The sequence below is a fragment of the Arachis ipaensis genome, chromosome B3 (genome assembly GCF_059453495.1).
Source record: "Arachis ipaensis isolate K30076 ecotype BB chromosome B3, ASM5945349v1, whole genome shotgun sequence".
NCBI lineage: Eukaryota > Viridiplantae > Streptophyta > Magnoliopsida > Fabales > Fabaceae > Arachis > Arachis ipaensis.
In genome coordinates, this window is record NC_142438.1 from 132,959,106 (window position 1) to 132,985,140 (window position 26,035).

Genomic DNA, 26,035 nt, shown 5'->3' on the forward strand with positions numbered 1-26,035 from the left:
AACAGAGCTGCTGTTCGAAGCCTATTTCTCCTTCTGAAGACTTTCAATAAAAAGCTTCACCGTCCATAATAAAGAACAAGATGAGAAAAATATGCAATTTAAATTTTACATCGATCCAACGGTGAAAGAATGAGAAACTCCTGTTCAAAGATTGATGCTTTGTGTAAAACTGGGAAACCTATTTTCTCTCTTGCGAAGCCAATTTTTCCCACTGCAAACTTCTATTCAACATTTGCACCCTCCATAATAAAGAACAAAATGATAGGAACACGCATTTTAAATTTCAAGTCAATCCAACGGTGAACGAATAAGAAACTGCTATTTAAAATTTGCTGCTCTGCATAAAAACGGGAATTCTATTTTTTCTCTTCTCTCTCACTTTGGTGGCTATACTCTCTACTTCAAAATTGACACCAAAACCTGATTAGGGTAGAGAGATAAGGGTGCAAGAATATACCCCCAAAAATTTGGACTTGGGCCTCACAAAGGAGAGAAAAAAGCCCAACAAATCCCCCCTTCTCGACTAGGTGGAGGCCCTCGCCATTCCGGCGATCAAAACAACATGTTTCAATCTTATCTCTTGACAATGCTTTCATCATCATATCAGCACAATTATCATCAGTGTGACCTTTCTCAAGTTTCAACGACTTGGAGTCTAACACATCTCGTATCCAGTGATACCTAACATCAATATGTTTAGATCTTGCATGAAAAATAGAATTCTTGGCAAGATGAATAGCTCTTTGACTATCACACAACAACACATAACGGTCTTGCTTTAAAACAAGTACTACAAGAAACTTCTTCATCCACAACAATTCTTTACATGCTTCAGTTGCTGCAATAAACTCTGCATCTGTAGTAGAAAGTACAACACACTTCTGTAATCTTGACTGCCATGAAATAGTTCCCCCTACAAACTTGACCAAATAACCTGAAGAAGACTTTCGAGAATCAATATCTCCTGCTATATCTACATCAATAAAGCTAACTAGCAAAGATTTCTCACTACGAAAACTCAAAATCAAGTTAGTTGTACCTTTGAGATATCTCATAATCCATTTAACAGCATTCCAATGTTCTTTACCTAGATTAGAGAGAAAACAACTCACAGTACCAACCGCATGAGCAATGTCTGGTTTAGTATACACCATAGCATACATCAAGCTTCCAACAACTGAGGCATAAGGAATTTCATCCATTGCTTGCTTCTCCTCATCAGTGGTTGGACACTACTTGTCACTCAACTTAAAATCATGTGCAAAAGAACTAGCAAAATATTTGGCATCATTCATACCGAACCTTTGAAGCACCTTCTTTATGTACTTCTCCTATGACAAATAAAGCTTCTTGGAATCTTTATAACGAGGAATAGTCATGCCCAAAATCTGTTTGGCAGGACCCAAATCCTTCATAGCAAAGAACTTGCTCTACTGTTTCTTCAACTCATTAATCCTCAAATCATTATTGCCCACAATCAAAATATCATCCACATAAAGCAAAAGGATGATAAAATCATCATCAGAAAATTTTTGCACAAATACACAATGATCTGAAGTTGTCTTACGATAACTATGCTCCCCATAACAGATCCAAATTTCTTGTACCGATGTCTTGGAGCTTGCTTCATCCCATAAAGACTCTTCTTAAACTTGCATATAAAATCTTCCTTTCCTTTAACAACAAAGCCCTCCGGTTGCTCCATGTAGATTTTTCTATCCAAATCAACATGAAGAAAAGCTGTCTTCACATCCATTTGCTCAATCTCCAGATCAAGAGAAGCTGCTAATCCAAGCACAGTACGATTGGATGACATCCTCACAACAGGAGAAAAAATCTCCTCATAATCAACACCTTTTCTCTGACTAAAGCCTCCAACAACCAATTTGGCTTTATATCGAGGCTTAGAATTGTGTTCTTCATTCTTGATTTTGAATAACTATTTGTTCTTCAAAACTCGCATACCCTTCGCTAGCTTCACCAACTCATAGGTATCATTCTCAAGCAAAGACTTTATTTCTTCTTGCATAACTTCAAGCCATTGAGTTTTGCTTTCATCTTCAACAGCCTCTCCGAAATATTCAGGTTCTCTCCCATCAGTCAACAAAATAAACTCATGTGGAGAATACCTTGACGAAGGCTTCCTCTCTCTTGTAGACCTTCTAAGTGCATTTGCAGGAATTTCTAAAGCTGGTTGTTCATCTTGATCATCATCACCAACTTCATGAAGTATCAGATCAACTGTTCCATCTTCACCTGCACTTGTATCATGCTCATTATTTTGAATTTCTAAAGCTGGTTGTTCATCTTGATCATCATCACCAACTTCATGAAGTATCAGATCAACTGTTCCATCTTCATCTGCACTTGTATTATGCTCATTATTTTGAATTTCAACTCTACCATCTTTCACCATAGCCATAGAGGGAGTAATATCCAAGTCAGAAAAATCATCACTAGGCTGAACCATTGGCTTCTCTGCATTATCAACATCCTTCAATGTTTGGTCTTCAATAAAGACAACATTTATACTCCGAATCACCTTCTTACTAATAGAATCATAAAACCTGTAACCAAATTCATCCATGCCATAGCCAATAAAAATACACTGCTTAGTCTTTACATAAAGCTTGGATCTCTCATCTTTAGGAATATGAATAAAGGCTTTACATCCAAAGACTCTTAATGATCATAAGAAACATCTTTACCTGACCATACCTTCGCTGGCACTTCAAATCCGGTTCAAGACATGAACAACAATGCTCAAAGCTTCACCCCAAAAGGATTTTGTCAATCCAGATTGTGACAATAAGCACCTAGCTCTTTCAACTAATCTTCTGTTCATCCTTTCAGCCAAGCCATTCAACTGAGGAGTCTTCGGAGGAGTCTTCTGATGTCTTATACCATGCTCTTTACAATAAGCATCAAATGGACCTGAGTACTCACCACCATTATCGGTACGAATGCATTTCAACTTCTTTCCAGTTTCTCTTTCAACAGAAGCTTGAAATTGCTTGAATACATTCAAAATTTGATCTTTGGTCTTCAAAGTGTAAACCCATAATTTCCTAGAATGATCATCAATAAAGTTTACAAAATAAATAGATCCTCCAAGTGTTCTTGTCTTCATCGGCCCACATACATCAGAATGCACCAAGTCAAGTATCTCCGGCTTCCTTGAAGGTGGATTGCTCTTGGAAAAAACCCTGTTTTATTTTCCAGCAAAGCAATGGTTGCACTTTTACAAAGCAACCTTGCAACCAGATAAAAGATTCCTCTTGAATAACATATTCATGCCTTTCTCACTCATATGACATAATCTCTTATGCCGTAAATTAGTTTCATCAACAAACTCAGCAGCATTAACAACATCTTTCACAATATTTGCTTGAGTTAAATAAAGAGTAGAGTATCATATACCTCTAGCAACAACCATGGAATCCTTAGTGAGCTTCCAACTATCACGAGAGAATGAGCTATCCAAGTCTTCATCACACAACTTACCAACAGAAAGTAAGTTCAACCGAATATTTGGAATATGCTTCACACATTTCAAAGTCAACTTGGTACCGTTGGAGGTTTCTAAGCAAACCTGTCCAATACCGGCACATTTTGCAACACCTTGATGAGCCATTTTCATATCACCAAAATCACCAAGAGTATAAGATGTAAACAAATCTCTCCTAGATGTAACATGAATAGAAGAACCATTATCAATCATCCAACTAGTGCTATTATCAACAATATTAACAGATTCAAACTCCTCAACAAGAAGAAAATCATCATGAGTTACATTGACCTTGTCTTCATTGCTACCACCATCTTTATTTGTGCTCTTGTCTTTACTTGCCTTGGCTTTCTCCTTCTTTAGCTACCAACAAAATTTTTTCACATGTCCCTTTTGACCACAATAATTGTTGAGTTAAGAAATTAACTAATTTCAATTGATGATGACAAACATTATTTTATTGGGTTAATCATCCAATTAGTTTTTAATTATGTTTGATAAAGTGATGCGGGCCAAAATTAAAAGAAACAACAGCCCAAATGCAAGAAAACAAAAACCATTGCTGGTGGGTTGTCTAAACAAAGAAAGCCCAAAGAATTCAAAGCAAAGAATTCAGCTGGGCTAAATGAAACAAATCCAACACAAGCCCAAGATAACTCCATTCAAGCTAAGCCTTCCAATACACCTCACAAGTTTGCTTCGATCAGAACCTTAGAGAAAAAGAGAGAGAAAGCTCCGTTCTTCTTCTTGCTCATTTCATCAAAGAAAAAAGAAATAGAAAGCTTAATTAAAGAAAGCAAAGGTCTAATCACCCAAATCAAACCCATTTAAGCTATGTCAGAAGTTAAAGCTGATTTATTTCCATTTGCATGCAATTTACTTTCTTCACTCCTCCAACTCTCTACTACTCCAATTTGGGATAAATAGAGAAAGTGATTTCTGATAATCACTGCTGTGATTCAAAGGCCAAAATAGTTTTTTGGGGACAAAGCTCTAGCTCAAGGGTTCAGATCTGTGTTTACCACTAAACAACTTTTTTATTGCTACCCTGAGGTTTTCGGTCAAGCAAAAAGGCTCAGATTCAAAATTTCTAATTTAGGAATTGATTGAAAATAGTGAAATGGTAAGTTGGTGAAGCACACAGCTCGAGGAGTTGACTTGGAAGAAGGCAACTCAACAACATTGAAAGAGGTACAAAAGAAAATTTTTCTTCTTTCTGAAGACAAGGAGAGAGAACCAAATTTTGAGTTTGTTCTGAAGAGTTTCTCTATGAAGAGTTCATCAACTTTGGATAGTATTTTCTAGTAAAAGAAGCATTCTGCCAAGATGAAGAACTTAATCAGAGTTAACTGAATTCGGTTCAACTTATAGCAACAGAGGCTGTTGGAGAATCAATCTCCTTCATGTTTTACAGTGTGCATTTCATTTTCAATGTATATCTTTCTGTAATTTCTTGAGTGGAAAAAGGCTGAAAGAGAGGAATCAAGAAAAAGCCTATGAGTGATAAAAGACTGAGTGATACACTTGAGAGAAAAGTCTAAAGTGATTTCAGATTTCTTTAGGTTGTTTATTAAGTCTTGTGTCTTGTACCTGTGAGGTACCCCTTTCTAAGTTGGGTTAGCACTTAGAGTGAAGAGTTAGGTATTAGCATAACTAAGTCAAGTTAGGTTAGAACTTGAGAGAGAAATGATTGTGTGAATCCTATGAATTGGTGTATGTAATACTTTAACTATAGTGAAAATTTCACCACAGTTGTGGTAGAGACTGGATATAGGTTGCATTGCACAAGGCAATTGAACCAGGATACATGCTGGTGCCATTCTTCTTCTCTTTCTCAATATTTTGTTTTCTGCTATTTATGAGACAAAACTAAATTGTCTCATAAAATTTTTGCTGCACAGTTCAAACTGATTCTAAGTAAAAGTTTGCAAGCAAAGGCAAAATTCATTAAAGTAAAAGAAGGCCATAGATTCAACCCCTCTTCTCTAAGCCTTCTACAACCTTCAATTGGTAATCAGAGCCAAGGTCTCAAGAATTAAGCTTCACCGCCTGGAGCAAAGGTCCAATGGCGAACAACTTAAGCATAATCACAGCTGCCTACACTCTAACAGAAGGCCAGCCAAACAACAGGCCTCCCTTCTTCAACGGGAAGAACTATGCCTACTGAAAAGAGAGGATGTGGATCTTCATCCAATCCATTGATTACAACATATGAAAAATTGTTGTAAGCGGCCCCAAGATTCCAATAAAGACAAGTGCTAATGGAGTGGTGACTCTAAAAGAAGAAACTGAATAGACAGATGATGACAAGAAGAAAGTGGAGCTGAATGCTAAAGCCATCAACCTACTTCATTGTGCTATCAGCTTTGAAGAGTACCGAAATGTGTCTAGATGCAAGACAGCCAAAGAAATTTGAGAAAAACTCTAGGTTACACACGAAGGCACTAAACAAGTCAAAGAAACAAGGATTGATATGCTGCGAAAAGAATACGAGATGTTTAACATGAAGGATGGAGAAAGTATTGATAAAGTATTTGAGAGATTCTCAATCATAATCAACAACCTCGATGCTATGGGCACAACCTACTCAGAACAAACCCTAGTGAGAAAAATCCTTAGAAGCCTCACAAAGGAATGGGAAACAAAGGCCACTGTCCTAGCCGAAAGTAATAATCTAAGTCCCATAACATATGATGAGCTGAAAGGGAAACTCCTTGCCTATGAAACCACACACACAAACCAAGACTTAAAAAAAAAGGGAATAGCCCTTAAGTTAAGAGTTGAATCAAAAGAAAGTGAGTCTAGTGACCATTTTTTCAGATGATGAACTTGTATTTTTTGCTAGGAGACTTAGAAGACTAATGAGGAACAAAGGCAAGTACAATGGCTCAAGCTCAAAGGAGTACAAGAAGGACATGAGCAAAGTAATTTTTCACAACTGCAAGGAGGCTAGGCATCTCAAGTACAACTGTCCGAAACTCAAAAAGGAGGACAAAGAAAAGAAAGAAAAGAAGAGAGTGCTCATGGCATATTCGGAGGACCTTGAGAACGATTCGAATGAGGAAGAAGACTATGAATGCGAAGCTCAAATCTATTTTATGGCTAGTGAGGATCAACTTGATGAGGTAAATTACTATGACTTGTCCATAGATAATTTACATCTTATCATAGATGATCTCACTCTAAATTCTAAAAAAACTGCTGAACAAATACAATAAATGCAAATCTAAAAAATAAATACTAAAAGCTGAAAATAATTTTTTGAGAGAAAAGGTGAAGGAAACTGAATGTGCTTTAGACATTATTGAAGAAAACATATTTCTGAAATTTGAACTTGAGAAACTAAAAGGAAAGCACATTATGGATCCTTCATAAGAGCTTATTGCTGAAGATGAAAGATTAAATGAAAATGATTAAAAGATTGAATAATGATTTAGCAAAATTTGCTCAAAGTTCCAGCAACTTGGACAAATTACTTGCAAATCAAATACCATTGTTTGAAAAATATGGGTTAGGATATGTGACAAAAGATAATGTAGTTTTTGATAATCTTTCAACAAAATTTATAACCTCTTCTTCAAAAACAAAATCTATCATGAATAAATTTGGTCTGGTACACGTTCTCTCCTATGAAGAGGAATTTGAAAAATATTATTTTATGAAACTGCATCAACTTCAAAGACTGAACCTGCATCAAACAAGTCGGGTTTAGGCTATGTATCCAAAAATGAGATTGCTTTTGAAAACTCACAATTTCACGAAAGAACTCCTCATTCAAGAAGTTTGCTTACAAAAATTTTGGTCTGAATGCGTTTGCAAAAAAAAAAAAAAAACAGTAATAACAAACATTTTGTTAAAAGAAATGCCCACTTTTCAAAAAACACAAAACCTCGGTCATTTAATCATTTCCAGCATCATAAATACTGAAAGATGACCAACAAATTCTTTTGATAAAATTTGATGACCAACAAATTCTTCATTCAAAACATTCTTATTGGCAAGATCCATAGAGATTACACTATCAGGAGTAGAATTGGACAATAACATTCTGAGAATTTTTCACGAGTTTGATAAGGAGTTAAGAAGTAACAATCCTTGAACCTTTTCATCAAACTTGATATCCATGAAAGATAACTAGTTCATAATTCTTTGGAAGTTATTCAAGTGATCTGTCATTGATATCTCATCTGTATATTTCAAAGCCAACAACTGCATGATAAAAAATATCTTGTTATTCCCAGTTTTTCAAGCATAGAACTATTCAAGTTTAATCCAAAGAGTTCGAGCATGTGTCTCTCCAATAATATGGTTCAACACATTATCGTCAATCCATTGCCTAATATATCCACAAACTTGTCTATGCAACAAAGTCCAATCATCATCAGATTTATCATTAGGCTTCTCTGTACCAAAAATTAGTTGACAAAAATTCTTAACATAAAGCAAATCTTTCATCTTTGACTTCCACAAATCATAATTAGGACCATTCAGAGTAATCATCCTACTAGTATTAGTGTTAGCTTCCATTGTTCATAAAATCACAAGCCTAAAAAATACGAACAAGCTCTGATGCCAATATAAAAGAGCCTAGTAACGGAAACAACACAAATATCCAACACAAGAACAATATGGAAGCACCCACAACACAATATGACAGCAACTAGAAACAAATAAATATAGCAAGTAAAGCAATAACAAGAACACACCGAGATTTTAACGTGGAAAATCCCCTCAATGTGAGAGGTAAAAATCACAAGTCATCCAAACCAATGAAATAGCTTCACTATAATCAAATGAGGTACAAGAGAGTTTCAAACAAAGCACAAATCGTGCATATAACCAGCCAAAACATCAAAGCACCAAAGCTTATAAATGAGAAGCAAGAAGATGAAAAATACCCAAAAAACAGAGCTTCTGTTCGAAGCCTATTTCTCCCTCTGCAGACTTCCAATAAAAATCTTCACCGTCCAGAATGAAGAACAAGATGAGAAAAATCTGCAGTCCAAATTTTTCATCGATCCAACGGTGTAAGAATGAGAAACTTTTGTTCAAAGATTGCTGCTCTGTGTAAAACCGAAAAACCTATTTTCTCTCTTGCAAAGCCAATTTCTCCCGCTGCAGACTTCCAATCAATATTTTCACCGTCCAAAATGAAGAACAAGATGATAGAAACACGCAGTTCAAATTTCAAGCCAATCCAACGATGAACGAATGAGAAACTACTATTTGAAGTTTGCTTCTTTGCATAAAAACGAGAATTATGTTCTCCCTCTTCTCTCTTACTTTGATAGCTATACTCTCTACCTCAAAAATTGGCATCAAAACTTGATTAGGATAAAGATATAAAGGTGCAAGAATATACCCCAAAAATTTGGATTTGGACCTCACAAAAGAGAGAAAAAAAGTCGCAGAATGCAAAGAGAGAATGCAAAGAGAGAGAGAAAAAGAGAGAAATGATAGAAGTGAGTGAAAGATATATTCGACCTCCGTTACTCGTTGCCTTTGGATTATGGACTAGTTCTCCTTATTTCTAGTATGTACGTTCTATTTTTGCTTTGTTTCGATTTTGTTTTTAGTGTTCTATTTCTGCTTTGTTTGATTTTGCTTTTAAATTGGTTCTGCTTTTGTTCACTAATCATGCCAAAAAATTTTAATTCTACTAACAAATTTTTATTATGAATTCTGATTATGTATTTTGTTTGTAATTAACTGATTATGCTATGGTAAAAATTTTATTTTTGATTATGCTAAAATTTAATTAGGACAAAAATTCTAAATCTGGATTTATGGATTGTGAAAAAATTTTTGCTTCATATATGGTGTGCAAGAAGAGGAATCTGCTATATATATGTCCCCTTCTCCGTATGCAGATTTGGGTTCGTGAATAGTGTTCATTAAAATCCCAAAGATACACGTAAGTGTTCTTGCGATTGAGACTGCTATATATCATGTGCCCATCTAGCGATAGCAACAGAGAATCGGACAGCATTTTTATTTACACAAGATTCCTGTTCTAGGTTCTTTGTTACAAAGCTAAAGAATCAAGATTCTTAGCAAATTCCTTACAACTTACTACAAGCTAGCTAACAAAATAATTATTAAAGTATATTAATTATTTCCCCAATATTTATAAATATTTTTCTATATATTATTAATGTTACTGAAATAATGATAAAATATTTAGATGTGATTTTTCTTGCGCGTTCCTTGGTGTTACCGGGAAAAGTATTGCATGAAGTTGACGAGTTCAGAGTAAATTATTTATCGCCCGAAGATATAAACCATCCATAATTAATTCTAGCGGTTAGATTAGGCAGTGTCCCAAAGATAAAGACAAGGATAATATTTAATTCTAAATAAAGCATTCGTTCTTATCTGCTTTTGTCTTTTTGTTAGTGCTATGGATAAACTATAGAAGAGGCAGGTCCGAATACGCCAAATCAATGTGTGAAAAATCAAATTAAATAAATAGTACTGCATAACATTAGTCAGGATTTTGATAATTACAATGACTTATTCAACCTCCTTTTTAATAAAGATTAAAGAAAGAAATGGGTTGTACATATATAATATAATATAAAAAGAGGAACCCGGTGGGCCATAAGCTTCAATTATTGTGATAATATGCAATTAGGATAATTATGAGAGTAATTGTTGACTAAGAAATCAGATATTCAGAAGAAGATCTGAAGCTTCATTTTGCAGTAGAGTTACATATTCAATTATTCTTACGCAGTTGGAAGAAGAGATCGGAGATAAATTAAAAGGAAACACACGTTTATTAACATATAAGATAGATAGATAAACATTATTTCAACTCATAAGCAAGTTGATGATGAGGGTGGCTAGATCTGGCTAAAACAGAGGAGATTATTAAGTAGTAGGTAAAGTTAAATACCACTTAAAACAAGACATAACAGTGCACTCATCATAATCAGCATAAAAAACTAGATAGATTAAGACCACAGACCAAACAAGCAGACTAAAAAGCAAAGGACGCTATTTACATGCAAGACCTTGACCACGGAAGACGCTGATCCACTCCTTAGCGGTGCTTGCTCCTTGTCTCACCACTGTAGAGCCTGCATGCCATGGACACATGAAAATCAAATCAGTTGGAAAGTTGAGAAATAATAATATAGCAGTTAGCTTAGGGTATTATTACCAGTCATAGACAGTAGGAGAATTGGGGAGTGGTTTGTCAAAGTAATCAGAACCGATGGTCTTAGTGGCGGAGTTGCTGCCAGGATGGAAGACGCTCCTCCAAACGTTGTCAGGTTTACGCGGCGTGGCAGAGAGCGGTGTTGTTGGGGTCCCAGGGGTTGTAGGTGTGGCGGGCATAGACATGGATCTCTGGTACTTGTTATCAGTTTCAGATGTTATGGCTTTGATGTTCAAGGGCTGGGAGGTGGTGATCTTCCTCAGCTTCCCCAGCCCGCGATCTGGTTGCGGCCCTGCCACCACGTCATCCCACAGCTTCTCTAACAGAACCATCTTCACTACTCTCAATCTCCTCTCTCTCTCTCTCTCTGCGGATTTTCCACTATTATATATGCCAACAACACTCTGCCACTTAAAATATCTCAAATTACTCTTATACTACAGTCCGACATAAATATATAAAAATAATATTAGGAGATTAATATTTTTAATAAAATAAAAGTGAATATTAATTATTTAACATTTTTTTTAAATTTATTCTACAATTTTATTTATTTTAATGCTTCGTATCGGTGACAATTGTAATATTGTTTTGTCGGGATATGGAATGAATAATGATAGTACTGTACTGACTATACTGAGAATAGTTAGAGGGGATGAAGGAGAAGAAAGTGGATAAGGATGAAGAGTGGGTAAGATGTAATTTTAGTTTCTCATTTGTCCTATTCCGGTGGCAAATTACTTTTTAGCCCCCCAAGGCCCACCCACACTTTTATTTTGCGATCTGGTAGCAAATACCAACTACCAAGTAGTAAATATCTAATAATTTTTAATTAAGACTTTTGGTATTTGTAACCATTAAATAGTTATTAATGATGATTTTAATAGTGGAAGATTGATGTGAAATTTTATTCAATGGTTCATTTTTTCTTACGGTTACATACTGACCAAAATTTAAAAAAGTTACTGTCTCCTAGACTTTTTCTTTAATTAATATATGTACACTAAAAATTAAAAAATGAAGTTTTTAATTTTTTATTTAACTCATCTTTATAATAAATTTTAAATATTTTAAATTTATTAATTTTTATATTTTTAAATTAAATATTAATTATTAAATATTTTTTAGCAATTAGACACCAAGTTTTTAGATACCATAAGAAACATCAGATTAAAATCATGGTTACTAGATCTAGTCGCCCACAGACAAAAAAATCCATGGGCCTACTCCATTTCATGCGTTTAGATAAATCTACACTAGAAAACCAAAAAAAAAAAAAAAAAAACTACAGTATGATTCAGATTTGGTTGGATTAATTTCTTTTGATAAAAAAAATAGTTTTCTTAAATTTTAAATATGTTTAGATATGTTTTTAAAAACTATTTTTATTAAAATAATAAATTTTTTATTTTTTATAAAATCAATAATACTTTATTTTTTAAAAAAAGGGAAGTTTTTAAATTATTTTCTTTATAAAAATTATCTTTTATCATCATCAATAATTACAATTATTTCCTAGTTTTTCTTTTTATGTTTTTCAATTATTTCTTTTTTTCTTGAGATAAAGAATATTATTTATTTTTTCACATATTTATTATATTTCTCATCATAAAGAATATAAGATCAATTTTAATGAGATGTTTTTTTGGTATTATTTTTGACATATACAATAATTGAATTAGTTTAAAATTAAAATTTACATTGGATATAATATCTAAAATAAGACAGTATCAGTAAAAAGAGATCGTATCATTTTAAAAAAAGATCAATCCAATACTGTTATTTATATAACACATTAAATAAAATAATTAAAAATTATATAAAGTTTAAATTGAATTAAGACCAAATATTGGAGGATAAATTTCATATTGAATCTAAAATTAATTTTTATAATAAATAATTATACAAATGCTTATATGCTATCTTATAGGACTCAATAAAATTGAAGAAAAACAAAACACCGGAGATGCTCTAAAAAGTATTTACGAGCTTATTAAAACAAGAAAATAAATTTCAGAACAAAGACAAAATATTGATTAGATAGATGTTTTTGATATGTTTTTTAATGTAATTTAATTTAAAAGTAATTTTTTATTTAAATAAAATTAGAAGTATTTTTATTATTAAAAAATTTAATAATATTTATAAGACAAAACAAATTAATTAAAATAATTTAAATTTGTTTTATTTAATATTTATTAATAAGTCTAAATCATAAATACTAAACTTTAAATAAAGCAAGTTTAAACTGTTTTTTCTTTTTCTTTTTATCATTACTGTTAATTTTTTTATTTTTTAAAAATAGATAACAAAAATAAGCATTTTTTTGTAAGCCAATTCAAATCCACCCAAAACAGACGCAAAGTGACAAAACTATTTCGGCTTCAACGGTAAATAATCACTTAAAATTAAGATTAAGTTGGAGAGTTCTTGCTTATATACAATGATAATTACATTGGTTAACGCAATGACATTGGTGCGTCAAAGCTCCTGTGCCGGATGGTTTTCAAGTTTTTTTCTTCAAAGAATATTGGGATATGGTAGGTCATGAGGTATGGCGTACTGTTCAGAAAGCATTCTTAGGGGAGACGTTAAGCCATTTTTTGTTAAAAACTTTGATTGTTCTTATCCCTAAGTGCGACTCTCCAACTAGATTGAAGGGTTTTCGGCCAATAAGCCTTTGTAATGTAATTTATAAGCTAGTGACTAAAGTGCTGGTTAATAGATTACGACCATTTTTGGATGAGATTGTTAGCCCAACTCAGGGAGGATTTATTCATGGTAGAGGAGCACCTGATAATATTATTGTCACCCAAGAAGTTCTTCACTTTCTTAAGCGGACAAAGTCTAGAAAAGGAGCTATGGCTTTTAAGATTGATTTAGAAAAGGCTTATGATAGAGTTGATTGAAATTTTCTTGAGCACGCTCTTGAATCTTTTGGCTTTTCTTCTCTAATTATTCGGCTTGTAATGAATTGTGTTCAGGCCTCAAATCTTTCCATCTTTTGGAATGGGAATAGATTGGACAGCTTCCAACCTCGCAGAGGGCTCAGGCAAGGAGATCCAATTTCTCCGTATTTATTTGTTTTGTGCATGGAGAGATTGGCGTGCTTCATTTCCAAACAAGTTGACGAGGGTATTTGGGATGGTGTGGCTGTTTCTAGAGGGGGACCTAGAGTTTCTCACTTGATGTTTGCAGATGACCTCCTCCTTTTTTGTAAAGCGAAGAAAAATCAAGTTCAGAATGTTGTGCACACCTTGGAGTTGTTCTGTAAAGCTTCAGGTATGAAGGTTAACATTGAAAAATCTAAAGCTATTTGTTCTAGAAATATCTCTAATAGAAGGAAGGAAATGTTGTCTGGTGTTTCTCATATTCCTTTTACTAGTGACCTAGGCAAATACTTGGGGGTGAACCTTAATCATCCTCGAGCTGCTAGATCTATTTTTTCGGACTCTTTAGAGAAGATCATGAATAGGCTGGCTAGTTGGAAAGGTCGGCTCCTTAACAGAGCAGGCAGGCTTTGCTTAATTAAATCTGTTGCTTCTTCTCTTCCTATTTATCAGATGCAAGTGACTCTTTTTCCTACTTCGGTTTGTCAAAAGATTGATTCTGTGCTTAGACAATTCTTGTGGAAGGGAAAGGTAGGGGAGCGTTGCTTAAATTTGGTCAAGTGGAGCAAAGTTGTCACTCCAAGAAAATATGGAGGCTTGGAAATTAGAGATACTCAATGCGTAAATTTTGCTTTACTCAGAAAGCTTGTTTGGCAATTATTGCATAATAAAGATAAGCTTTGGGTAAGAATTATGTTGGCAAAATATTTATCTGGGAGTTTTTGCTTTTCACCCAAATTTTCTAATAATGTTTCAAGCACTTGGCGAGCGATTTATAAGACAATAGAAAAACTTCGTGATGGTTTTGATTGGTGTACAGGCAGGATGTCTCAATCCTTTTGGTATCATGCTTGGCGACCATGTGGAACGCTAGCTCCTTTGGTTCCTTTTGTGCACATTTCTGATTCTCACTTGAAGTTAGAAGATGTCTGGCACCTTGGGCATTGGCGGTGGAATATTCTTTGCACAATGATTCCGGAAGAAGTTAAACTAGATTTGATGCTCTTTGATCCTATCAAGCAGGCATGAGATAAAACAGGTTGGTTTTGGACAAACTCAAATACTCTCACCTACTCGACTAAAAGCGAGTATGAATGGCTATTGAAGAAGAAATTTGGATGGAATGATAATGAAAATTGGCTTCGGCTTTGGCGCTTGAGAATACCGGAGAAGATAAAGTGTCTGCTCTGCCTTTGCCTCAACAACGGAGTTCCCACAGCTAGTTACCGGTTTCAAAGAGGTATTTCTACTTCTGATTTTTGTCAGAGATGTTATCTTGCTCTAGAGGATATTAACCACTGCTTTAGGACTTGCCAAAAAGCTCGTCAGATTTGGATTAGCTTAAATTTGGGAATGACCGTTGAGGACTCTAATTTGGATTTTGTGTCTTGGATTCGTTCTAACCTCAACAAAAATGAGTTTCTCTTTGCAGCGGCCTTTTGGTGGATTTGGAGGGATAGGAACAATAACATCTTCCACCAAGATGATCCATGGAGTAAGGAGAAAATTGTTCACTTAGTTAAACATGCTGCTCGAGATTTCTCTAATGTTGTTATCAACCAAAAACATATTATTCCTTTTTCTTTGAAATATAACTGGGAATCACCTCCAATGAATGTCTGTAAAGTGAACTGCGATGCAAGCGTTTTTGAAAATGAGCAATTAGCTGGCTTTGGATGTATTATTAGAGACAGCATGGGAATCTGGATAAAAGGTTGTTCTGCCAGTATACCTCTTTCTAGTGTTCTCTGTTGTGAGCTTCATGCTATTTGGAGAGGGCTTGTTATGGCTTGGGATTGTGAGTGCAAAGAGGTCATATGTGAAACTGATAATCTTGATGCGTTTCTTCTTGTTTCGCGAGGCACAACCAGCATGATTAGGAATGACTCTGATCTGCTTGACAAAATCAAAGAGATGCTCCAGCGCAATTGGACAGCTACTTTAGTGCTCATCCAGCGAACAGCAGACAGAGCGGCTGATTTAATGGCTAAGACTGCTATTTTAAACAAGCAGGTGTATCTAGAGTGGTTACTGCCTCCTAATAATTTAGACATTATTATTAGAGAGGAGTACTACTCTTTTTCTTAGGTCTTTTTTCTTTGTGTTATGTTCAGTCACCAAAAATGACATTGGTGTGTAATTGATTCTAGTGCATGATTTAACTCATTCAATCGCCATCTGCAACTAGACCCTGTTGAAACAGGGCTAGTTAACTTAATCATAGTAAGATGATAGCGGTTAGTGAGTTGTTTTAGTCAAGGTTCGGAGAACCGGACCGGTCATCGAACCGTTTTAGTCACTGATTTACTGGTTTATTAGTTCAACCGATCCAATTGTGGTCTAATCGAAAAAATCGTTTTAGAATAAAATAATATATAAATTTTAAATATATATCCTAAAATATAATTATAGCTTTTGATAAAGATCTTCCTACCAATCCAGTTCTTTTGGTATAGCTTTGTGGTATAATTATAGCTTTGTGGTATAATTATACCAATTCAAAATTAGATTGCATATACTATATTCAATGAGAAATCTTATGCTTGTACAACTTAACAGCACATAATCCACCTGACATAAAGCTAAGCAAGGACTCAAGAATTGTTTATTCTGAACAAAAGGGGATCATAAACAACTGATTTTGTGGAAGTTCAATGAATAAACAAACAAACTACAATAATATGCATTATGCAATGCCATAAACAAACCAATGATAAAGGGTTCCTCTCTTCAAGCTTGTGGGGGACTAGAATCAATCAACAGAGTAGCTGTTGGGATAATCTTCCTTCTTAATTCTTATATACCTCAAACAATTTCCTACAAAATGAAAACTGAGCACAAAATAGGGCCTTAAAACAAAAACAAAACAACACTCACAGAGCCAGAAATCAGAACATTCACACAGATAGAAATTAAGAACAATCAGCACAATATACTAAAAAGAGCCAGAAATCAAGAACAATCAGCAACTAAAATTAAAATACAGCAACAAATAATCATCCTAAATACTAAAATCGATAAATCTATCAACAAAAATTCAAAAACAGTTGATTCAAAAGTTAAAAAACACTAAAATAGTAGCAGCAAGTACCAAACAGCAACAAGTAATCCCTAATCACACTAAACCTGAAATTTCAACAAACATTTCAAACAGCAACAAGTAATCCCTAATCCCTAAACAAAATTTCCAATAATGATTTCATTTTCATTTTTAGCAGCAACAAGAAAATTTTAACCAAAATTTCAGAAATCAAAGAAAGAGCAGCAGCACAAAATCAGCAAAAATTATCAATTTGACAATTTCACATTAAAAATCAACAAACTGAGGCTCTCAGGAGAGAAGATGGAGACAAGAACAAAACAGACAAAGACACTAACCTTCGATGGAGGTATGGACGGCGACAAGGGAGATGACGGCTACCGGGGAGACGACGGCTACTGGCGATACGGCAGCAAATTGCTTCAAGCCAACAAAACAGAGAAGCCACGGAGGTCAGACGGATGACGGGAAAGCAGAACGCCGAGCTACAAGAGAGGGCCAGGCCACGGACGGCGCCGACAGCACGGACGGCGGCAGCACTACGGCAGAACCATTGCAAAATGCAGAGAGAGCCTAGGTTTTGGTTTGGTGAGTTAAGATGAAGAGGCGAAGAGGACCTGCCGGCTTACTGGGTTCCGGACATGGGGAAGAGGAAGAAGCGGCGGTGCTGAGGAACTGGAGACGGCAGCGGCGCTGAGGAACTGGGAACGGCGGTGACGATGGAGGGCTAGGGTTCCTTTGCTTCCGAGTTCTCCAGGGAGTGAGTAGTGAAATGAATGAATTGAATGATTGGGGGAAGAGGGGGGTTGGGTGGAGTGCGTCCGTTTCTTTCTTCTTCTTTTTTTTTAATTAAAAAACGGCGTCATTTTTTCTGAACCGACCGATTACCGGTCCGACCCAACCGACCGATTCAACAATTTTTCAACGGTTTTATTTCGAACGGTTATAGGTGAAGGATTGGACCGTTTACATCGCCGGTTTCCGGTTAAACCGGTTTGACCGGCCGCTCTGATCCTATTTTCAGAACCTTGGTTTTAGTAAGCTAATTAATTTAGTCACAGTTCAGTTATTCTTATACTATATAGATAGTAAGTAGTCATTGGTTGATATCACCACTCTACACATTATTAATGAGCCAAATTTCATGCTTAAAATCCTTAGCTTGTTCCACTTTTAAGCACGAGGGAGTGAGAATTTTACATTGTCTAAGATAAAGTGTTGACATCTTGTAGTTATAGTTACTTAAAAAAAAAAATGCAAAAGTTGAATTAATCCAATCTTAGGAAATGTGAAGGGTCGCTCATCAGTTAGGTTAGGCCTCAAACTCCCCATGAAAAAGTATGCAAGATAATAATAATAATAGTAACAACTAACAACAACAACGATTGAACCGATTTCATTAGAAATGGAATTAAAGTTAAAAGTCAAATCACAATATATAAATAATGCAGGCCACGGCCTAGCTAGTATATTATCATGGTTGATAAACAATAAGGTTAAGCAATGGAACCATGCATGCAAGAAACTAGAAGAGGAAAAAACGGTGATGAGTAGTATCAATGTATGATGATGCAATCAAAATTTCAGCGTAATTAGAGAAATAACCGACACACTTTCCAGCCTGGAAGGATCGGCTGAGCTACTTCTTGATAGAACTATAGGGGCACAATATATATATAGAACAGTTTGAGATTATTTGAAAATGATATGAACAATTTATAATAAATTACCACTATATTTGTTGGTTTTTGTGTCTTTTCTAGCACACGTGTATCACTCTCCCATTATTGTAAGACAATAGAAGATGGCTATCCCAAAAGGAGGAAAGACAAGACAAAAAAACAAACAACTCTTGAGGGCGGCAAAACACTACATCCAACCTCATATATATATAAATTGCAGCCACATAACCAATTTGATCAAAATAAAATGGGTACTCGTCAAGGAAACAACAATCATAAGGTAGCCGATCATCATAGAATTTCAGATTTTTCCCTTGACTCAATCTCACTCTCTTTTGCTGGTCTTGTTTCTATCCAAGACCAGCAGAAGCAGCAACAACCAACTCCCACTGTTAATAATAATCAAAATGAACATCACATGCACAATCACCATAACCATAACCTAAGCAGCTATAAGCTTCCAGAACCAGACTTTGAATTCACCACCAACAAAGCTTCTTCAGAGCCTAAGAATTCTGCTGCTGCTGTGTTGATTTCCAATGGTCAACTCGTACCACAATCATCACAACCAAATCGATCACCTTTGAACCAAATTCCTCAAGGTACCTTAGGGACATATCTAGCAACTGATGATGATGATCATCATCATCAGCAGCAGCAGCAGCGTCCTCGTCCACGTCATCATCACTTGAGTAGCAGCATGCCAAGTGGACAAAGAGGGAACCCAAGGAAATATCATTATGAAGCACTTGGCAAAGCAAGGAAGCATTATGATGAAGGGGATGATTATGATTATGATGATGATGATGATAAGAAAAAGAAGAAGAAGAAATCGTTTGGGAAGAAAGCGTTGAGGTCTTTTATATCACCGTGCCGCGATTGCAAGGCCATTCAAGCAAGTGCAGTTAATAAATATTCCAAGACCCCCCAAGTTTCAAAATATGGCGAGTAAATGTTATTGTTGCATGCATGCATAATCGATCATAATTACGTACCGTTCGAATAACTAGTAAATCTTAAGATCCATACTATTCTCCTTTATTATATATTTGGTTTCTCAAAACTACAAAGATAATATGTGTTATGTTTCGTGTTATCAAGGACATGCTCGATTGATCACCGTTACATTGGTTATTAGTTATTACCCATCCAGTTATCTAATTTTTTGTTTCTTCGCTAACTGAATCTGTGTAGACATTTCTTCTTAACTCTCTAATCTCTGATAATTATTATTACAACATTTGCCATCAATAATCATTAGAAATATGGATTACTTTTTAATAAATTCAGCACAGAATATCAATGTCATCGTTAATTATTATTTTAATACCGAAAGGTATCAGTGGCTAACAGATGATGATGAAGAAGAAGAGAGGATGAGAGCATTTGAGATTTTGAGAGAGATTGATTATGGTTTATTTTAGTGCTCAAAGTGAGCTGTTACAAGAGATTATATATGCTTGACTTACCCTAACAGTTTCTACCAGTTTCTGTTGCTTAACTATACCCTTTCATTCCCCTTCAAACGAAGGATTGGAGCTTCTCGAATCCTGAATTTGCTGCAAAAATCATGAAACTTAGTGGATGAAACAGCATTAGTCATCACGTCAGCCACTTGCGCGTCATCTGGAATATGATGAACCTGAATATCTCTTTTTGCCACATGGTCCCTCACAAATGCTAGATCAACTTTAAAATGCTTCGATCTAGAGTGCCAAATTGAATTAGCAGAAAGTTGGACCGCACCTAAGTTATCACAATACATTTTCGGTTGAGTGACAAGATGAATTTCAGCTAAGAACTTTCTTACCCAAAGCAACTCAGCCACAACTGCACCAATGTCTTTATACTCTGTCTCAGTACTGGACTTGGATACGCATTGCTATTTCTTAGAGCTCCAAGAGATCATCAAGTTCTTCCCATATAAACATAATAACCTGCTGTAGACTTCCTATCCTCAATGTCCGATGCCCAATCAGAGTCAGAGTATCATGTGATGTTAAGTTCAGTGCACGAGTGTAAGCCAAAGAATTTTGTGCCCTGCAGATACCTTAGAATGTGTTTGACCGCTTTCCAATGAGAATCCCTTGGTGCCTGCATAAATTGACAAACTTTGTTGACAGGGAAGGACAACTCAGCTCGAGTTACTGTTAGATATTGCAAGCTGCCGACAATGAATCGATAGAAGTTGGGATTGTGAAACAACTCACCATCTTGAGAAGTTTTAGATTTGTAGTCATAGGTGTGGGAGCAGTCTTACAATTCTCCATATCAGCCTTTTTCAGGATATCACTAATATATTTGGTCTGTGTAAGCACCAAATTACCATTCTCTAATCGATTTACTTCAATTTCAAGAAAAAAAATAAAGGGGACCATGTCTTTAAGTGCAAAAGTTTTGTTTAATTGTTGGGTGACATCATAAATGGCTGGCCTGTGAGGAAGAGTCAGTGAGGATTATGTCGTCAACATACACCAAGAGAAAGAGCACTGCACCATTGGATTGTTTGACAAAGAGGGAGGTATCTGATCTAGTTGCTTGGAATCCGAGACTAATGAGTACAGTGGATAGCTTGGTAAATCAGTCCCTCGAAGCTTGTTTCAGTCCATATGGAGAGCGAGTAAGCTTGCACACCACCTGTGAACCACCGATTTGGAATCTTTGAGGTTGCGTCATGTATACTTGTTCAGAAGGTCACCATTTAAGAACGCGTTGTTCACATCTAATTGCCTTATGTCTCAACCTCTGGAGAGTGCCAATGTCAAAATGATCCGCACACTTGCTGGTTTAATTACGGGACTGAAGATTTCTTTAAAATCGATGCCTGGTCGTTGACTGAATCCCTGAGCTACGAGGCGCGCTTTATATTTGTTAATTGAGCCATCGGGATTTCTCTTGATGCGAAAAATCCAACGACTTCCAACAGCAAATCTTTCCTTTGGCAGTTCAGTGAGCACCCATGTTTTGTTTCTCATTAAGGCAGCATACTCCTCATTCATTGCTTGTCTCCAATGAGAGATTTCAAGTGCTTGTCTTGCGGTTTTTGGCCCCAGATCTTGAGAAAGAGTTGCTTGAAATATTCTTGATTTGGTGATACCATTCTTGGCCCTAGTGATCATGGAATGCTAATTTTGTGACTGTGGCTGTGGAATTTGAATTGTAGGAGGTTGAGATGTTTGATGTTGATGTGCGGTGGATGAGGGTAAAGGTTGAGGTATTGGATTGGGTGAAGGGTGAGATGATTCGATTGAGGCTGAGGTGGGTTGAGAGTGATATGGGTTTGAGAAAGTGTTATCAGTGTGAATGGATGTTTGATTTGAAGGAAGAGTGAGAATTGATATGGAGGGTGTGGTTAAGTTTACTAGTTGAGGGTGTGATGCTTGAGGATTGATGAAACCAAAGGCAGAAGACTTGTAAGGAAAGGTGTCTTCCTGAAACCTAACATCTCTTGCAATGATTATCTTACCAGCTTTATTAAGTCATTTGAAACCTTTGTAGTTGATTGCGGGTCAAGATACACATACGGCTTAGATCAAAATTGAAGTTTATGTTTGTTGTAGCGTCTGGTGTGTGGATAACTTAAGCATCCAAAGACCTTTAGCATGTCAAGTGAAGGAACCTTCTGCATCAGCTTTTCAAAGGGTGACTGATAGTTTAACACTGGAGTTGGGAGCAAGTTGATGAGATGAGTGGCTGTGACAAACGCATCACTCCAAAATTTCATTGGCAAGGCTGCTTCTGCCAATAATGTCAATCCCATCGTTGTAATGTGTTTATGTTTGCACTCAGCGCCTCCATTTTGTTGGTGCACATGAGGACAAGAAAATCTGGGAACAATTCCTTCTGTCTGCCTGTACTTGGCCAAAGCTACATATTCTTTTGCATTATCACATTGTACAGATTTTATTTTTGCATTGAATTGGCGTTCAACTATTGTCTTAAAATGAACAAAGACTGTATGCAATTGAGATCTATTGTGTAGTAGATAAATCCAAGTGAATTTGGAGAATGCATCAATGAAATGCAAGTAGTATTTAGAACCATTTATTGAAGACACTGGAGCTGGACCCCATATGTCAGTGTACACCAACTCTAAAGGAGCTTTGATTACAGTTTTAGACATTGGAAATGGAAGCTAACATGATTTTCCTAAACAACAAGAATTACAAAGAGAATTAGATCCCATTTGGGAAGTGACAGAAGCTACTTTTTTTTTTTATTTTTGAATTATGAAAAGTCACGATACGCGTGTTTGGCACCATTTTAAAGAAAAGCTTTTAACTTCCCGAAAAGTTAATTTACAGCTTTTTGAAGAAGTAGAAATATATGACTTCTCTCCTTCTCGATAAGTCATTTTATCACTTCCGTGAAAAAAATTGATTTCAAAACAAAAAAAAATCTACTTTCATTCTTGATTCTGTGAAAAAATGTTTCCTATTTCTGCTGAAAATACTGACCCTCCACCACCATTTTCACGCAAGGTTCCATCTTCTAGAAGCACTAGCCTTCCACCATCATCTTCACGCAATGTTCCATCTATTGGAAGTGCTGGCCCTCCACCACCATTTTCACGTAATGATTCATCTGCTGGAAGTATTGACCCTCCACCACCATTTTCTGTTCCATCTGAACCAGCATATATTCCTTACATGTATTTTTTTTATCATTCTATTTTTATTATTAAATTTGTATTGAACATTGTGTATGCTATGAAATCTCAATTTTAATTTTATTTTTTTATATGTAATTTTATTTTTATACAACTTGCTATTATTTTTATAATTAATTATAGCAAGTTCTTGACTCCAATAAAGGAGAAGAGAGTTCTAATAAGAGTAAAAAAATAAAAAACAGTAATAATTTTTTTTATGTATCTCTCCACTTTTATGTATCTCTTCATGTACGAAATGTTTGTTTGATTTCTTTTTTTTTTATGTTCTTCCCCAACAAATGCATAAAAGTGGCAAGTCCAGAAGAATATTTAAAGCCGATTGAAATGAACGAAATACTGTTATATTCATGAAAATATGTAAAGAAGAGATGGTGGCTGAAAATAGACCTGGAACACATTTTAATAAAGTTGGTTGGGCAAATTTGAAAACAAAATTCTTGAAAGAGACTGGTTTAAATTATGAGTCTAAATAATTTAAAAATAAGTGAGAGGGTATAAAAAGAGAATGGGGACTACGGGCTAAACTAAAAGGAAAGGAGACCGGTCTTGGTTAGGATTCTATTAAGAAGACCATACAAGCAAGTAATGATTGGTGGGATGCTAAGATTCAGGTATGTTGCATTTTTTAAAACTATTTCAGAAATATCAATTTTATCGAGAGATTTTTAATTGTCATTTTATCGTCTCATAGGAAAATTCTGATGTGACAAAATTTAGAAAGGAAGGTCCAAACATCTTGATGAAATAGAGTTCCTTTTTGAAGATGTTGTAGCTACTGGCGTAGGTGCATGGGCACCTTCTGAAGATATAAATGATAGTTATAACGATAGATATAATAACGAAGATAATGGTAATGAGGAAGCAGGTTTAGAAGATGAGTTAAATGATGAATCAATGCCTCCTAGTGCAATGAGACAAAAGAGAAGAAAGGTTGGAAAAGGGTCTGGAGCCTCTCAACTTTCAACTCAGCTAGAACGTATAATTAATGTGTTTGAAGAAGAAAAGGCCTACGAAATAGCTCATAGAAATAACGTACCAAGTATATCTACTTGTTTAGCTGTTCTCAAACAATTACCTGGGCTAGAAGTGGGGAGTGATATATTCTTTATAGCTACAAGACTAATAGCAAAAAAGTCAAATAGAGAGATTTTTATGGGGCTAGAAGATTCTGCCTTACAACTTGGTTGGTTGAAGACACATAGTTTAGCAGATGTGTCTGGTTCTTAAAGTTTTTTTGCTAAAATGTCTCTTTTTAATATAATTATGTGTTATTCAAAAAATATTTTCTATGATTATATTTTTTTATTATTTTCTATGGTTGTTTGCTATTTTATATTTAAGATGTGAACTAGTGTTTATTTGAAGATTGTGGTTGACACACAAGTGTGATTAGTGTTTATTATTTGATATTAGTTTAAAATATTTGTATAACAAGATATCTAACAGCTCAACTGAAAGTTTGTCAACTGAAAGTTTGATATCAAATACAAATGTGTCAGACAAAGAATTTGAAAACAAACAAAAAGTCGCAGCCAAACGTAAGAAGAAGACAATGACTTTAATAATAATCGTAACTTGTGTTGATTATTTTCTAAAGTACGTTATGAAAAATCCACGAAGAATTTCAAGGTTGACAGGAAGTAGTTGGGTAAATGAACTTTTAAATAGGCATCCTATTCGTTACTACCAGCAATTTATGATGAAAAAGATTGTGTTCCTTTATCTCTGTGATGTTTTACAAAATACTTGCAATCTGAAGACAACAAAAGGGATTGGAATTCATGAACAAGTAGGTATATTTTTAATATCATTAGACAACCAGGTTCAATACGTAATGCAGAAGAGAGATTCCAACATTCAGGAAAACTATTTCTAGACAATTTCATTGTGTATTGGATACTGTTTGCAAGCTTGCTCAACATATTATTCAACCAATTGATCCACAATTCACAAATAGACCAGTGGAAATTAAAAATGATGAAAGATATTATCCATATTTTAAAAATTGCATTGGTGCAATAGATGGAACTCATATACCTGTTGTTGTTCCTGCCGACAAGAAAATTCTATACATTGGTAGAAAGAAAATCACAACTACAAATGTGATGGTAGTATGTGATTTTAATATGTGTTTCACATTTGTATGGGCAGGTTGGGAGGGGTCTGCACACGATACTAAAATTTTCAATCAAGCTGTGCGTAGATAAAGTCTTCATTTCCCTCTTCCTCCTAAAGGTTAGCATATTTGAGACTAATATTATTTATATTAGATTAAACTCTTTATTTTTATTAACTGATTTTGTGGTGCACTAAATTTTTGCTAGATAAGTACTACTTGGTAGATTTTGGCTATCCGTGTTTTATGGGGTTCTTAGGTCCTTATAAAGGTCACAGATACCATCTTTTGCATTTTAGATTGGGTCCCAGAGTAAGAGGAAGAAATGAAGTATTCAACTACTATGTACTATCATTCTAGCCTTAGATGTACAATCGAACGCTCATTTGGATGTTGTAAAGCAAGATGAAAAATTTTAGGTGCCATGCCATCGTTTTCCTTAGACACACAAGTTAGAATTATTGGTGCTTGTATGGTTTCACACAATTTTATTTGACGGAATGACACAAGTGATGAATAATTTGAAGAATTTCATGAAAATTTTGATCTTATGGGTAGAGGTGAAGGGAAAGTAGAATAATCAGTTTCTAATGATATTACGTGGAAAGAACCGAATGCTGAAAGCGCTAGAAAAATAGAACTAATTAGAGAAGAAATAAAGAATCAATTGCTTGATCGATTATAATATTAGTGATTTGGTTATGTAAAATCAACCTTCAATAATGGAAGGTATTTGTTATCATCG

The 26,035-nt window shown here is 35.1% G+C and overlaps 1 protein-coding gene and 1 pseudogene across 1 annotated transcript; one reads left to right on the forward strand and one right to left on the reverse strand.

The window, feature by feature from the left end:
- Window positions 1-10,264: 10,264 nt before the first annotated feature.
- Window positions 10,265-11,299, reverse strand: LOC107631215 (dormancy-associated protein 1). Its single transcript, XM_016334581.3, has 2 exons — window positions 10,674-11,299; window positions 10,265-10,590 (listed from the first exon to the last, which is right to left on the reverse strand). The coding sequence occupies exons 1-2, from the start codon at window positions 11,000-11,002 to the stop codon at window positions 10,554-10,556; spliced, it is 366 nt and encodes a 121-aa protein (XP_016190067.1). The 5' UTR covers window positions 11,003-11,299; the 3' UTR covers window positions 10,265-10,553.
- Window positions 11,300-22,929: 11,630 nt separating this feature from the next.
- LOC148572495 (uncharacterized) lies at window positions 22,930-25,794 on the forward strand (annotated as a pseudogene).
- The last annotated feature ends 241 nt before the right edge of the window (window positions 25,795-26,035 follow it).

Bases quoted from the DNA above. Each gene is read 5' to 3' on its own strand.
- LOC107631215 (XM_016334581.3), bottom strand. From the start codon at position 11,002: ATGGTTCTGTTAGAGAAGCTGTGGGATGACGTGGTGGCAGGGCCGCAA. The intron at 10,591-10,673 runs GTAATAATACCC...CATGGCATGCAG, and splicing joins TCTCCTACTGTCTATGACTG to GCTCTACAGTGGTGAGACAA.